A 17163-nucleotide genomic window follows, 5' to 3' on the forward strand; every position below is an offset into this window, starting at 1 on the left:
TAGAGGAACTTTTTCTAAGCCTTTCGACTGGTTCTCGAGCTAGTTGACCTCTCGCACGGGCAAGCTGGTTTTTCATCCCATAAACTCAAGAAAATCGACTGTAGTACCCATGTTATTTCAGACAGTAACATAACTTGTTAGGGTTAGGTACTAAGAGATGGCAACACTTGTTTGTTAGATCGGTGGCTGCTATAATTAGTGATAGACATGGGTCAGCTATCTTTGTTTGGCTATCAGTGGAAATTGAACTGCCCACTCAGTCTCCAAAAGCTAGATAGGGTATAAAGGCCTCACCTACTCCCTATAAGGGAATAAAAGGCATTAGCTGAGCTAATAGCTATAAAGTTAAAACAGTAGGCACTGAATTTTTTTTATACAGATAAAATAATTGAAATAAAAACACACTGTGCAAACTTTCACTTTATGGTAACATTCAAAATAAGAAATTCTACAAGACTTGTTTGTGCCTGTAATCCTATAGAAGATTCTACTAAGGAAGGAGTGGAGGAATTTTTCACAAGTAATTAAAGAAGCAATGTTTCTTTTACATTTATAGGAGTCATCCTATAAACATAGCTAAACAAAAGTTATGGGAAGACAGCAAGAGCATTAAAGATAAATATCAGGAAGGTGTGAAATGTTCTGGAGGATGTAAAAAAAAAACAACTTAGAATTGGGGGGAAAGAGTACTCTAAGAGGAATCTGAATTGATAAAGATATTGTAGATGTCTGAAGAGTAAATATTTTGAAAGATTGTTAAATGATACAAGAAAGGATAGTGTGGTGATAGAAGAAATTCAAGAAGAATGTAATCAGGAATAGATATCAATACTTGAGGTAGAAAAAGCCAGCAAAAAAAAAAAAAAATTGTGGAAAGGCAACTGGAATAGATATTCGACCAGAACTGCTTGACTAGTATCAGTATCAGTTTTACAATGGCTGCACTGCATAATTCAGAAGGTCAAATTCCAGATGAATGGAATTCTTTTTTTTTCTTTTGTATTTATTTTTATTCATTTTTTGCCTATAGAGCAGAGCTCCGATGGAATCCATCTATAAAAAAGGAAAATAAAACAATGTGAGAATCACAGAGGATTCCTTGCTTAGTGGATTCCAGATAAGTTATATGTAGGCATATACTTGAGAATTGACTAAAAGAAATTGTTGAAGAGAAACTTGGGTGGTCAGAATCAGAGTTTTCTCTTTAAGACAAATCATGGAAATATAACAAGGATCTGTATTTAAGCTTTGTAGGTCTGAAAAAATCATGTGGAAATTTGGAAAGTAGTCAGTATCATCAGCAATGCCCTATGGTCAGATAGACCTTGATATGATTTCATAAGTTTCATGAAGAGCAATTATCAAAGCTTTTTAACTGAAAGTGAGTTGGCTTGCCTCATACAGAGGTGGCAAGATTTTTCATCTGGCAGAATAGACATACCAGTCAGAAGAATGTTATAATTTACTGGCACAGACACTGCAGATAGAAATAACCATTCTGTCATATGCAGAAAGCAGGTTTCTTGAGAACTAAGTTACTTTAGAACATCCTTTGTCTTTATTATGAATCTTAAAATAACAAAAATGATAACAAAACAACTGATATAACCACAAGAAAGAACATATCTTATATTCAAAGAAAGTGCCGTTTTTAAATTTCAGGTTATCAGTGGTGAATTAGTAGTTTTATCCTGGTTGATTTGTAATCCTAGTTTGCCAGCAGTAGTTGAAAGTTTTCTCTTTCAACTAATGTCTTCCACATTTTCTCCAGCTAGGCATATATCATCTGCATATCCTAATATTACTTGTTCTGCTTGTGTTATTTTTTACACTTTCTCAAATATGTTTTTTTTTATGCTTTAATTAATTAAAGCATTAAAATTAATTTAAGTTAAATTCTTTAATTCCATCTTAATAGCAAAATGTTCAGATCTAATTCCATTGACCAGTATCATGCTTTGGCTGTCAGTTGTGCAAATTTTGATTAAATTTATTATCTTACCAGGTAGTCTAGGTTCATTTAATAATTCTCCAAAAGCATAAATCTTTGTGAATGTTATCATATGCTTTTCTAAAATCTATAAATAAAATATGGACCTGTTGATTATATTCCCGTTTTTTTTTCCTAGTATCTGTCTTAGTTTAAAAATGTAGAATTAACAGTGGTTCCATTTCTTTGGAATCCTGCTTGATATTCACCTATATTTTCTTCAGCATATGTAAAATATTAGATAAAATTTTGTAGTCTGCATGCAGGTACGATATCCCTCAATAATTGTCACATGCATTTTTGTTTCCTTTTTTATGTATTGGTTTGCTTAATGATTCTTTGCATTCTGAGGATATTCCCATATTAAATTTGCCAGTATATTTCTGCAGTTAATGCATTACCATCGTATTTGATGAGTTACATGATGATTCGACGACGATGATCATCATATTTGATGATTACATGATGATTCGACGATGATCATCATATTTGATGATGATTCATTACCTGCTTCACTGTCTTTAATTTGCTTCATATTTTCTTTTACTTTAGCTAGTGATAGTTTAAATATTTCTGGGTGACGGGTATGATAAGTTTCCTGCTCAAAAGTCTCAGCAGGTTTGTTGCACTTTAGGAGTTAAAGTACTTTCTCTGTGTCCACCTGTTTGTTATTTCATCTCTAGTAGCTAGTTTGTTCTTTATTGTTGCTTATTGTTGTTTTCCGGTGGACTTTTGGTTTCTGATTTCATTGAAATTTTTTGTTTAGTTATTTAATATACAGTCATTCCTCGACTTACGTCCGTTCGAAGATACATCTGTGATCCCATAGGGCAGTGTTTCTCAAAGTGTAGTAAGTGTACCCCCAGGGTTACATGACAATTTTTGGCTATGCATCATTAACGCATGGAATCATCATATTTCATTAGAGACATCTGGGATAAAAACAGCACTGACTAATGAATGACATCTTCCCTCCAACAGAAACTGCTGTATAAACTCGAACAAAACCATATGTTGCACCGGCAACATATGGTTTTGCTTGACACCACCCGGTCGTGAACGCGTTAAAACTTAAAAAAATATATAGTGAAAGTGTTTCAGATATTATGGAATTCGGTTGAAGAGAATTAGCATTTAGACTCGACTGTTAAAATGCTAATTTGTCTTTGGTTCACGCAATCTTTTGTTAATACCGCACCAATCATATGCACTTCTTCATAACTGCCTTACATATCTCAAGTCTTGTAAATTACTGATAATTTTTGCTTGAAATAATGGGAAAGAAGATGAAGCTATTTGGGTAGATGACTTTGACGATGCACACAAGGAACTGTTCTCAATGCCTAAAGTAGCGATAGCGAGTAGGAGCTTCTTGGTAAGTTACCCCATTTGCAGATTTTTTTTTTTTTTCCTTCTGAAAACTTTAGTTTACGAAAATCCCCGCATATATCTCGCACGACGATTTTTTAGGTTTAATTTTTGGAAAAAAAGTGCGAGTTATATTCGAGTAGATAAATTTACAGTAATTTTTTTTAGCTTTCAAATTCTTAAGTATGGATTATTTGGTTAAAGATTGGATTTATAAACCACAAAAGAGAACAATATAGCAAATATTGTTCTCTTTGAAATGTGGATTTTCATGGACGGGAAATGAAGGGGAACCTATTGCAAATTTTGTTCTATTAAAAATAAATCATATTTTTTGTTTACATGAATATATAAATTCAAATAAAATAGACATTTACAATAAAATATACTTTATTTCTTTATTATTTGATATGGGGGTATTTGGTAATAATGAAAATATATGAAGGGGTTACGCAGATATCTGAAGTTTGAGAAACACTGCCATAGGGGAATAAATAACATTTTCGACTATGTGTTTCAAACTAGATGCAAGCGAATGTAAAGTAGAAAGGTTTCTATTTAGCAACAATGCAGCTTGCACAATGGCAACAGCACATTCAGCGACAACCGCAATTGGCACGTGTCCTCGGCAGTTCCTCAGTTGATTTTGTGTTTGAGAAATAGGTTATTTGTGTATTTATCATCATTTTGGCAATATTTTGTGCAGCATGGCTCCTACATGCCAATCAAAAAAACCTAGTTGAAGAATCACAGAAAAAGTGGCAAGCAATTGATCTTGAAACGAAGTTGCAAGTTATAAAGCAACATGAATCTGGTAAACCCATCAGTGTGATCGTACATGACTTCTGATGGTGTCATTCTACAGTGACGACTATTTTGAAAAATAAGGATAAAACCATAGAGGCTGTGAAATGATCTGCTTCCATTAAATCGGCAATAGTGATGAAGCAATGACAAGGTCCTATCGATGATATGGAAAAGCTACTTGCATCATGAATAGAGGACCTAAACCAAAAGTACATGCCTCTCAGCACTATTATCATAACCGCTAAGACACTAAGTCTCTTCAACATGTTGAAGGAGAAAGCAGAACCTGATTACGACTACGAATTCAACGCTTTTTTTGGTTGGTTCATTCATGAGATTCAAGCAGCTTGTTGCGCTGCATAATGTGAAAATGTATGGTGAATCTGCAAGTGCCGATGAGAAGGCTGCCAAGGAGTTTGTGGAGACATTGGATAAAATTATTACAGAGGAAGATTATTTGCCACAGCAAATATTTAATATGAATGAGACCTCCTTGTGTCGGAAAAAAATGTCCGAATGGACATTCATCCACAATAAGCTAAAATCTATGCCTGGTTTCAAAGCTCTTAAAAACTGTATTATGATTCTGTTAGGAGGTAATGTGGCTGGATATAAACTGAAACCATTTGTGATATGATACAGTGAGAATCCACAGTCTTCAAAAACATTAGGAAGCATACTCATCCAGTTCATTATCGGAGCAATAAAAAGTCATGGATGACTCAAAAATTGTTTGCGGATTCCTTAATCAACTGTTATGCGAGTGAAATGGAAAACTGTTGTGTGAAACAAATGTAGAATTTAAAATTTTAATTCTAGATAATGTCCTAGGTCATCTGTCTTATATCTGTCATCTTCACCAAGTTCAAGGTTATGTTTCTCTCTCCAAATATACTTCATTGATCCAACCGATGGATCAGGGAGTTCTTGCAGTGTTTAAGGCTTATTACTCGTATCTACAGAGAACTTTTGCATGAGCCATTTCTGCCACTGAAGGAAATGACCAGACTGTCATGCAATTCTGGAAATCATTCAGTATTTATCATGCTATTAAAAATATTGCTGTGGCTTGGGACGAAGTGACCTCTCAATATACGAGTGTCATATGGAAAAAGACATTAAGAAGGTTTGTACACGAACCTTTTGGAAGTTTTGAAAAAAGTGAAGACCTTTGTAAATTGAGTGAAGAAATAGTGGGCCTAGCAAATAATATGAATCTTGAAGTGAATGATGATGACATAGTTCAACTCATAGAAAGTGCCCCTGAAGAGTTGACCAATGAAAAATTGGTCGAACTGAGGGAACAACATGTTGCAGAAAAGGAAGAGGGAAAGGAGAAACAAGAAGAGATAATTAAACAATTGACAGTGAAGGGTCTTGCAGAAATGTTCTCTCCAGTTAGCGATGTTCTCAAAATGACTGAAGACATGGACCCCAATGTTGAATGCTACTTGTTAGTAGAAATGAAAGGACATGATGAGTTTGCTTGCTATGAACAAATTTATGATGAAAAGAAGATGAATAAGCAAAGCACATTGGACATTTTCATCAAAAAAAAAAAAAAAAAAGAGGTTACACCAGAAGAGCTGCAGTCACCTGGTCCTTCATATAAGGAAAGTAATGAAGATGTGATTGTGGAGGAAGATTTGGGTGATTAATCTTCTTCTTTATAGTGGCAGTTTTATAAGGTTTAAAAATTAAATTGACAGAATATTTATTATGGTTAAGTCCCTAACCCCTATAACTCTCGTGGAAAGACTTAGACGTTGGTTATGCATTTTTACTAAATTGCTTAAGGAAATTACAACGTATACTAGGATATACATTAAAATAAATTTTATATACTTCCAATATTTCAGCAATGTCACGTTGCCATTTTCACAGGAACTTAAAAACAAGACATGTACACGCAAGCAACAGACAGTAAATGGGGATGAAGCAGGAAGCTATTGTTTCTCCTAAAAGTCCTCATGCTGCCCCCCTAGCGGGCAATGTTGGTATTCTTGGACGATTGGGCTGAAGGTCTTCTGATGTAGGTTTCCCAAATTTGGGGCAGTCTCATGCAACCAAAACAAAATTTGTTGAGGTTTGGATTGTTTCTTAGGGCTGAGGCTGATTCCATGAAAAGCCTTTCATATTTGAATTTACTACGGTGTATTATCGTGGCTTTCTTCCACCATATTCTATGGCGGGTATCCAGCACATGGTCTGCAAGACCAGAGTGGCTGTATTGGTGAAACCGGATGTAGTCCTTATGTTCTGCAATTCTGATATTAGCTGTCCTGCCTGTTTAGCCAAAGTAGGACAGCTTACAGCTGCAAGGGACCTGGTATACACCGGGTAGGTCTTTAGACCTACCCCCTCTTCCCTAGACCTATGCCTCAGATATAGGGTATGGTGATGGATTTAGAGTAATCCTTGTTGTGAAGGGGGTGTTGTGGTTTATTGGTTTCAATATTTTTTGGGTATCTTTTTTTTTGGGGGGGGGGGGTAGCCATTAGCTGAGAAAGTGTTGAGAATGTGGTTTAGCTCTGTGGTTAGGGCATTGTCATTTGAACAGATAAGTTTAGCCCTGTTGTGTAGTGTCTTAATGACTCCATATTGTTGTGGAGGGGGGGGGGGGGGTTGGTGAATGTATATGCCTGTATGGGTGGGTTTTCTATAGACTGAGAAAACCAAGGTTCCATCAGGCTAGTGGGTGACTAGTGTGTCTAAGAAAGGAAGGCAGTTGTTTTTTTCTTCTTCCAGGATGAATTTTTATTCTGGGGTGTTGGTGGTTTAAGTGTGTTAGGAAGGAGAGGAGAGCATCGGAGCCATGTGGCCAAATAGCAAACACACCATCAACATAGCAAAGCCATATGGTTGGTTTTTGTGGGGCAGAGTTTAAGGCTTTCTCTTCAAAAGTCTCCATATAAAAGTTGGCCAAGGGTGGGGAGAGTGGAGAACCCATGGCTGTCCCCTCTATTTGTTTGTAGAATTTTCCTTGCCAAACAAAATAGCCTGAGTTCATTGTGAACTGAAATAGGGCCGTGATATCGGGAGGAAATTTAGCTTGGATTAGCTCTAAGGATTCTTTGAGTGGGACATTTGTGAATAAGGAGGAGACATCAAAACTGACCATTAAATCAGTGTGTTTGAGTGTAAGATTTTCTATGCTGGCTTTGAAGTGGCTGAGTTTTTGATATGTGAAGGTGTGTTGCCGGTATAGTGTGTGAGAGTTTTGGCCAAATGTTTAGCTAGTTTGTATGTGGGGGAATCAATGACATCCACTATGGGACGTAATGACACATTTTCCTAATGTATTTTTGGGAGTCCATAAATACAGGGGGGGGGGGGGGATATGGAGTTAAATGGTTTTAATTTGTTTGTGACTTCTACAGGCCAAGAATTGACCCTATTGAATTGACCCTATAACTCTGTTGATTTAATGTATCGACTTACGTCCTGCCAGATGGAACAGAACCCGGACGTAAGTTGAGGGATGACTGTTGTTGTTTCTGAATTTCTTTGATCTGTTCATGTAATGAACATTATGCTATAGCAGTGATTATTTTCCTGTGTGTCCATTCTTTTAATGTGGAGAACCATCATGATGCAGAATTGATCATGCTCACTAGAATATTTCCTTCCACTTAGTTGAATTTAGTTCTGCAGTTCATTTCCAAAAACTCTGAATTATGGAGAACTCTGAATGTACTGCAGTCAAAATCCTAAACAAAGTTCAATGTATCTTTTATGATTACCCAATTACAACAGATGTGTTTTATGTAAAGTCTACCTCTACCCATGAAAAGTTGTAAACTTGTAGTACAGTATTTGGTTTGGGATTTATGTAGGGATAGTAGCTGGGTTGGTGTAAAATAGCTTCTTGAGCAGAAAAGAATGCCTAGTTTTTTTAGAAGCTGAGAAAGCTATTGATGTGATGTGTTTGTACCAAGAGAAGTTGGTGGTAAATGTCAATCCAAGGAGAGAGTTCATCCTGTCTGATGATGTGTGTATTACTAAGGATGAGGAAAGTTGAGGTGAGATCCCTTGTGCAAGATAAAAGGCAGGACTGCATTGTGGCAGCTTAGAAGGTGACTATCCTTATCCCCCTGACAGATGGTATGGAGATCAGTATTTAAGGAACTGGTTGAAGATGATCTTGATGTAAGGGATGTCTGGGAACAATGTGGTTTGTCAAAGGAGCAGGATGAGTGGAGAGGGCTATAGAGTGCTGGTTGGAGTTGTGGATATTCAGGTCACCTAGTATGATGATTTTGCTGTTTGGGTAGCTGGATTGTAGATGGTAGAGTTTCATGGAGAGGAAGATGAAGAGGTCATTGTGATTCTCAGAGTTTGGAGACCAGTAAATGCAACAGTAGAATATTACTAAGTGAGTCAAGGAAACCTTCAGCCAGAGGAGGTCAAAAGCATGGGATTCTAAATTTAGCATTCTCTGGCAGGCATTGTTAGAATGTACCACATTCTAACAATGTCACCACAAAGATTCATTTCACCACATCTTTGTGGTGAAATGAATCATGAGTATAATTTGGGCAATGAAAATTAACTGTTGATCTATCTGTAATTTGGCTTTCTGTTAAGAGATAGAAGTTTGTCTTTCTGGAAGTGGTGATGAACGTTGTTTATGTTGGAATTTATATTGCAGATGTTAGTGAAGTGGATGTATAAATGTAGGGATTCTTGTAAATTTGGAATATTGCATTTGATTTGAATTCTTTCAACTGGTTGTTGAGGGAGATTTCTTATGTTCTTAATGTTGTCATCATTGTTTGTCTGTTTCATTTTTAACTTATTAGATGAAAGGAACAAATGGGGACATGCAGTGGGAGGAGATAGACTCGTGAACATGACAATGATACAGAGTGCAACCAGTGTCCTTGCAAGATGGTGCCTCCCACATACTACTACTCAGACTCCCTCACCAGGCATGACAAGGCAGAGTGGGTTGCAGCAGGATTATGCAGCAGTTGACCAGGAAGTATCCTGACTCATTACTGACTAGTTCAGGCCCATATACTATCTGGTAGCCAACCTGCGTTATCTCCATTTTAACTAATGTTACCCTTAAAATAAACTAAAAGCCATTGAGATGTGGATCCTCGGAAGAATTCTTAGAGTCTCATGGACTGCCAAAAAAAAATAATTTAGAAATATTAGAGATGATTGGAGAAGATAGGACTCTGAAAACCATTAAGAAAAGGAAAAACACTTCTAGAAGGAATGATACAAGGAAAAAGAAGAGGAGGAAGACAAAGAACAGATTGTATGGGAAATATTAAAGACTGGATCCTTTTGTCCGATGAAGAATGTAAAAGAGAAGCACAAACTGTACATGGTGGAAGCTCATGGTAGTCAACCTCCTGAAAGGAGATGACATCTGACATGTCCCTCAAAATGGAGGAGTGTCTGGGTCTTTAAGTATGTTAGGCATGAAGGGTATCAGTCACAGTGCATGGTGAAGAGAGGGAGGGATGGAGGCCAGAAACCCTGCTCTGGAGGCCAAGTTTAGCATTTGTTACTTCAGCCCCCCAATAAGTGGGGCAGTGGTGTTTTAATGCAGTGAAGGTCATCTACACCCAGTGATCTAGTTGGCATTTCTTCCAACTAGGAAGATATCCTTTTGCAGTGGCAAATGCCAAGGCCCCTGTTGTGGAAACAGGCCACACCGTGGGAAGGCAGGGTAGACTTGACAGAGAGAGACTGTATATTGCACATTGCTGCCCATTATTGGCACAAATTGCATCAGTCCACCTAGCTCTTGGTCTTCCTCTGGGTCTTTTTCCTGTCATATTGGCATCAAACACCTGCTTTACTAATCTCACTTCTTCCATACTGTTTAAGTATGGAAGAGGTTAAATTAGCACAGCAGTGTTAACATTCGCATATTCCTGAATGCAAACTGTTTTGCTTCTTCCTAATACCTTCATTTTTCTGATTCTGCCATTGATGTCATTTGTTCACTATCCTAATTTTTTTTTTCAGAACTCTCATATTATGTGGTCTCTAGTCTTTGATCAATTGTTCTGTTTCTAACCCTGCTCTCAAATCCATGTTAAAATTGGTTTGAACAATTACTTATGTGTGCTTGTTAAGTAATGAATCAATTATTATATCAAAACTAACTAAGACCTACATTTGTAATTGTCAATTACACAGATTCAAAATAATCTCCCTCCAACTCCACGCAACATTTACATCTGTTGTACCAGTGTTCGAAGGTATGGTGGAAGTCCTGAATGGGAACTTCCTTCAGTGTCTGGGTCACATGTCGTTGGATGTCTTCAATGTTGCTGGGAAGAGGAAAAAGTCTGTGGGAGCCAAATCTGGTGAATAGTGAGGGGGGGCAGGGTGCTTTGATCACACAGATTGATTTTGAAGTGAGAAACTGGTTCACAGGCAGTGCATTGTTTTGGAACAGTTCTTTCCTCTAACACATCACATGTGGGTATACAGATGTTGCATATTCCTATATAATACCAACCATTCACCGTGGTGCTTTCAAAAACAAATTCACAGTGGATAATTCCAGCGTCAAAAAAAAGATCATTGTCTTGACATGTGATTTTTGCAACCTGATTTTCTTTTGCCAGGGAGAAGATGTTCCACTCAATTCCATGCTCTGGCGTTTCATTTCCGGATCAAACTGAAAGAACCAACTTTCATCACCAGTGACAATTCTTTGCAACAGAATTGTTTATTCCATATAAAGATATTTAGTTGATTTCCTACTGTACCAGTTTTGCTAATTCTAATTCTTGGTACACTTCTGTAATTTAGGTCTTGGTACACTTCTCTACTTTACAGTAAAATTTTATCACAGCTCTTTGCTCCATGATGCAACTTCTGACACACTCTACTCAAACACTCTTATTTTGGTGGTCACGATCATGATCAACTGCATAGATTAAATTTTGACAATGTGCAGCTCAGTGCTCTCTGTTTGTGGCAACGTGTGTGGCTCAAACCTTGAACAAATCTTCCTCATGTGCAAATCTCTTTCTGAGATTAATCAGACCATTTCCTTACTGACACCAAGCTGTACAGCAATTAGCTTAGTGGTTATTTGCCTGTCATGGGCAACAATTTCCCTAGCTTTCACTACATTTCATTTGAAAATCCACATCGTGGTTCATCCTCCAAGTCCCCCCTCCCCTTTTAAACATTGAAAATCAGCAGAACATCTGTGCATGACTCAGATAGTCGTTGCCGTTAACCTTTTTCTTAGGTCTTGGTACATTTTTCTACTTTACAGTAAAATTTTATCACAGCTCTTTGCACTATGATGCAGCTTCTGACACACTCTACTCAAACACTGTTATTTCAGTGGTTATTACACAAAAACTGCTGCATCACCTGACTCGAAAGTTGCACCTGCAATTAAGCACACTTTAGTGGGTAAAACTATTCCCACTAGAGTTTGCTGTCCTGTGAAAGATCAGTTTTATTACTTAACAGGCACACTGTGTCTGCAGCTAGTTTAGTATCTTTACTAATTTCTTTCTTATTTCATATAAAGATATTTAGTTGATATCCTACTATTCCAGTTTTGATAATTCTTTTGGCTCTTCCAGATTTAATTTGGCAAATAAAATCTGGAATAATTTCTGAAAACTACAGTACAAATAAAACATTTCAGCTGAAATAGCTGACAACTGTATTAAAAATTAGAATATTAGGAAGGAACTTCCTAATATTCTCTGAAGAAATAGTTCAGTTACTTAGTGATCACTTTGCAATGGTATATCATCCAGGTGGTGGCTTTGCAGTTACTGACTTGAGTGATTGCAAAAAAATTCCAGTCACCTTGATCACCTGTGTTTCTTGGTGATCGGGAGGTGATGGAGAGGATTCAATGAATGACCAAGTTTGTGACAGGTCTGAGGATTGTGTGTGTGTGTGTGTGTGTGTGTGTGTGTTTAGCTGACAGGCAGAGAAGAGGGGATATAATAGAAACTTAGGAGTTATTAATGGAATTCTATAACATTAACACAAAAGAATTTTTCAATACATGGGGAGTAGGGAGAAAACAAGGGGGGGGGGACACTTAGAAGTTATCCAAGAACATGGTCAGACTAGGTTCTTTACTTGGAGAGTGACAAATGAGTAGAATGGAATGCCGGAGGTAGTGGCATTCCATTGGTGGTGAGCACCAAAACAGTGTATACGCTAAAGTAGATGTATGACAGGTATTGTGTTAATGGATAGTGTGGTCTCCTACAATGAGTCTTTTGACTCTGGAGTACCCTGTTTAAATAATAATAATATAATAACTTGACATTGTTAACATTCAGGAATGTGTGAGCAGAGTTATTCTGATGTGGTATAGTCTATTAAACAGAATAGGAGAGAAAAGGTTGTGACTTGTAACACAAGTTTTGCCAGGACAGTGTGTGTGTGTGGGGGGGGGGGTCTAGAGAAAGACTAAGATTTATGTGGATTGATCCATTAAGAAATGCCTTAGAAGACTGAAATATAATATATAACATATATTGAAGCCCTCATAAATAATAGACTGATTTGGAGAAAAATTGTTGGTAATGTTGTACTATCATAATATCCTGTACACCCCCTTGAGGGTACATATCAGAATTTAATGTTGATTGTCTTTTTATTGCCAATTTTCATGTCATGTTTGTTGCAGCATTTGTTCATTTGAGTTAAGGAATCCTACAAACTTGTACTGGATTTAGGAGTATAACATCTGCATAAAGTAAAGAGCCGATTAACATCTTAAATAAGGTTTAATGCCACTTTTATTCATAATAAGATCCATACAGATGATGAATAAGAGTATGTATTATGTATGCACTTGTCTCACATCTGAGTTTACATCTAACCATGTTTCTGTGCTTTCTTCAAATTTAAATGCTGACTTACAACTTAAATAAGACTATTGTTTAGAAAATGTCCCATTTATACCCCACATACTTGTAATGTTTTGAACAGCTTTCCTCTTGGAACCTTTAAAATGCCTTTTCCTGATCTACAAAATTTAAATTCTGCTGATGTCGTTTGAGTTTCTTGTATTAGCTGATTTCTCACTGTTTTCTCTAGTTACGAAAACATCAGGTGACATGTTTAACCAGGCAGTGCCTCATCCAGCATGTTGTGCCATAATTTTCTTTTGGTTTAAACCAATGGAGAGTACAGTTTGGTTGGCCTAAATCCCAAATTGCCAGCCCATCCTCCTGTATAGGCTTTCTGCATTTCTTCAAAGAATGGAAATGCCTTTTTGCCCAATTAAAAGAATAGTTTATAAAAGCAAAATCAATATTGCTATTTTGTTTTTGCCAGATATCACCTGGAAGTTTGTGCTATAATGAGAAGTTCTGATAGCAGAAATGGAGATATAAACATGGGTAAAATAAAAGTAATGTAATATTTTTTTTTTTTTTTTTTTACTGTCATGTTAACCACCTGGTAAGCATTTGAAAGAAGAGGTGAGGTTCATGATTTTTTTCCCCTTGTTATATAACGGCATACTTCTGTTTAGAGAATTGATAGCTGATACATACATAAAAATTGTAATGAAAAATGGATTTTTTCCTCCAGAAGTGTTTCTAAAATAATGAAATTCACTAATCCAGACATTCTGTTACATGGAAAACACTCAGTTGTTGAAACTTATTGAAAACACAGTTATGTTTGCACTTTGTGTATTAAATGAATGACTTCCAGATTATTTTATTCTTAATAGTTTATTTGAATAACTTGTAAATATTAACTAATTTATGTAAGCATTTTAACAGAGATAGCAAACCAGTAGTTTCTCGCTCTCTCTCCCTCCTGAAGTTTTCTAAAGACTTCAAATTAATGGACTGTTTTAACAAGTTTTATGTAATTGCTGATATTAATGTAGAAAGTCTTAATGATAAATTGATGCTAAAGAACAGTTTTATTATTGCTGCCTTCAAATGTATATCTGTCATGGATTATTCTTTACTCTCTTCTGTGTTCATTTCACAGTTTTTATCGCATGAAATCAACGTTTACTTTAATTTACTTTAACGTAAAATTGAACAATGATTTTAACATAAAAAATTTTAACAGAAGAATATTAAGTGCCAGAAACTAAATGAATTATAATTCTTATTTTCAGTCTATAATCTATATTTAATAATTTGTTATTTATTAACAGGCATTATATACAGAGACCTGAAACTGGACAATGTTCTCTTAGACCATGAAGGCCACATTAAACTTACAGATTATGGAATGTGTAAAGTAAGTACCATTCCACTGTTTTTTTTTTTTTTTTTTTTTTTTTTTTTGTCCAGGCTACATAGTATTTTATTTTATTTACAAATATAGATACTATCAATATCTGCTGTTTTTAAATGATTATAATGGAGGATAATTTAAACCAATCAGACAGCAGTCAAATATGATCAGTCATTCTCTTTGCTTGCATCATTTCACTTCCTAGCCTACAGTTTCATAGTTTCACTTCACCTGTTTTATAGGCAACAATCAGTGTTGTGAATATGGTTTGCATTTACAAGGGTGGTCTGAAAAGTTCTTGGCCTAACAATGAAAAAACAAATTTATAATTTCAAAATTATTTTTATTTTTCAACATAATCTCCCTTGAGACTAATACATTTATTCCAGCGATGCTCCAGTGCCATTATCCCATCCCTGTAGTGATTCTCAGTAACATCTGCAAAATACCCCTCTACAGCTGCAATCACCTCTTGATTTGTAGAAAAACGCTGACCAGCAAGGAAGATTTTAGTTTTGGGAAGAGATATGTCAGAGAGAGCCAAATCTTGGGAATAGGGTGGATATTCCAACATTTCATAGTGCAAATCCCTTAATTTTCCCATTGCCAAAACACCTTTTTTGGGCAGGTGCATTGTCCTGATGAAAGGTGATTTTTTTCTTCTGCAAACCGAGTCTTTTCTCACTAATTTTTTCATTTAGTCTGGTTAAAAGATCGGAATAATATTCCACAGTTATTGTTTTACCCTTTTCAAGATAATTAATAAACAAAATGCCTTTCGTCATCATCATCATTAAAATCCTACCATGTACCATCAAGTAGTGTACAGGATATGATAGTATTACATGAAAAATTTACATCATTACTAACTTCCTATCTACAATTTTCCTCCAAATCAGTCTGTTACTTGTCAAGACTTCAACATTATCAGATCTTACATTTCTATCATCTACGGCACTTTGTACCGTATCAATCCACCTATTTCTTGGAATTCGTCTAGGTCGTTTTCCTGCCAAACCGGCAGAGAACAATTCTTTTGCTAATCTTTCCTCGCCCATTCTGTTTAAGTGACCATACCACCTGAGATTAGCTCTGCTAACGCATTCCTGGATGCTGACAATGTCAAGTTCTTTCCTAATATCCTCATTTTTAATATGATATTGCCATTGATGCCATCTGTTCACGCCTCTAATCTTTCTCAGAACTTTCATATCTGCGGTCTCTAGTCTTTAGTCAAGTGTTTTACTTCTGACCCAGCTCTCAGATCCATAAGTTAAAACTTGTTTGAACACTTTCTTGTATACAACTAATTTAGTGTTCCGACTAATTTCACTCTTATTCCATATGAATTTATTCAGTTGACTTCCTACCATACCAGCTTTGTTGATTCTGTTGTCTATTTCGATATTTAATTTACCATCTTCACTGAAAATCTTGCCTAAGTAGCTGAAATGTTTTACTTGTTCCACAGGTTCTCCGTTCACAACACAGTTGACATTTTCGATGATTCTGCCTATTTTCATTGTCTTTTTATTGCTGACCTTCATACCATATCTGTTACAACAGTTATTCAATTTAGTCAGTGAATCTTGCAGACTAGTAATGGATTTATTTAGAAGTATAACATCGTCCGCATAAAGCAAAGAGCGGACATAAACATCTCGAATTTTGATATCATGTTTAATCCCACTTTCCTTCATAATGTGATCCATATAGATAATGAATAACAGAGGGGATAATGTACATCCTTGTCTCACACCAGATTTAACATTAAACCATCTTCCTGTACTTCCTTCAATCCTAACTGCTGACTTACAACTCAAATAAAGACTAAGTATTGCTTGATATAATGCCCCATTCACACCATATAACTGTAGCGTATTGAATACCTTCTCTCTCTTGGCACCTTGTCATATGCCATTTCCAAATCGACAAAACTTAAATAAGATCTTTGTTATATTCATTGTGATGAATTCTCCACTGTTTGTCGTAAAGTAAAGATCTGATCCTGACAGCCTCTATTTGACCTGAATCCAGCTTGTTCTTCACCAAGCTTTTCTTCCACAATTCTTCTCAACCGTTTCTCAAGTTAACTTGCATATATCTTACCAGGAACACTCAGTAGGGAAATACCTCTATAATTCTCATATTCAGTTTTATTACCCCTTATATGTATGGGTACTATGAGAGCTCTACTCCAATCATCGGGAATTCGTCCCTCTGTCCAGGCATTCTGAACTATGCAGCGCAGCCAATGTAAGACTTTTATACCACCATACTTCAGCATTTTTCTGGTCGAATATCATCTACTCCTACTGCCTTTCCACATTTCAAGCCTTTGATGGCTTTTTCAACTTCAAGTATGGATATGTATTTCTGACTGCATGCCTGGTCAGTGTTTTTTACCACTGTGCTGTCCTCACAGCTTGTTTCATTTAGCAGTCAAAGTAATTACTCCATACTTCAAGGATATCTTTTTCTCCCATTTTCCTGTTACGTTTATCATCTCTAACTCCTTTTACAGCACTCTTTCCTCCATTCTTAAGCTTCTTCAACAACCTCCAGAATATTTTGCCACCTTCATGATATTTATTTTCTATGTTCTTGCCAAAGTCCTCCCATGAGCTAATTTTACACAGTGTTTAGCTTTCTTACATTTGTCTCTGTATTATCTAAGAGCACAAGTTGACTTATTTGCTAGGAAATTTTTATATGCTTACTTCTTTTCCTTCACTGCCTCTTTAACTTCCTGTGTCCACCATGGAGTTCTA

At 36.2% G+C, this 17163-nt stretch overlaps 1 protein-coding gene across 2 annotated transcripts in view; it reads left to right on the forward strand.

Annotated features, from left to right (window-relative positions):
• Window positions 1–17163, forward strand: part of aPKC (protein kinase C iota type) — a 380150-nt gene that overhangs the window by 287361 nt on the left and 75626 nt on the right. For both annotated transcript variants that reach the window (XM_090408542.1, XM_090408543.1), the window contains one exon: window positions 14310–14395. In XM_090408542.1, the coding sequence (XP_090264668.1) occupies window positions 14310–14395 (86 nt within the window). The remainder of the gene's footprint in view (window positions 1–14309; window positions 14396–17163) is intronic.

The sequence above is a fragment of the Typopeltis vanoorti genome, chromosome 18, assembly GCF_054136105.1.
Source record: "Typopeltis vanoorti isolate ZY-2024b chromosome 18, IOZ_Tvanoo_1.0, whole genome shotgun sequence".
Classification (NCBI taxonomy): Eukaryota; Metazoa; Arthropoda; class Arachnida; order Uropygi; family Thelyphonidae; genus Typopeltis; species Typopeltis vanoorti.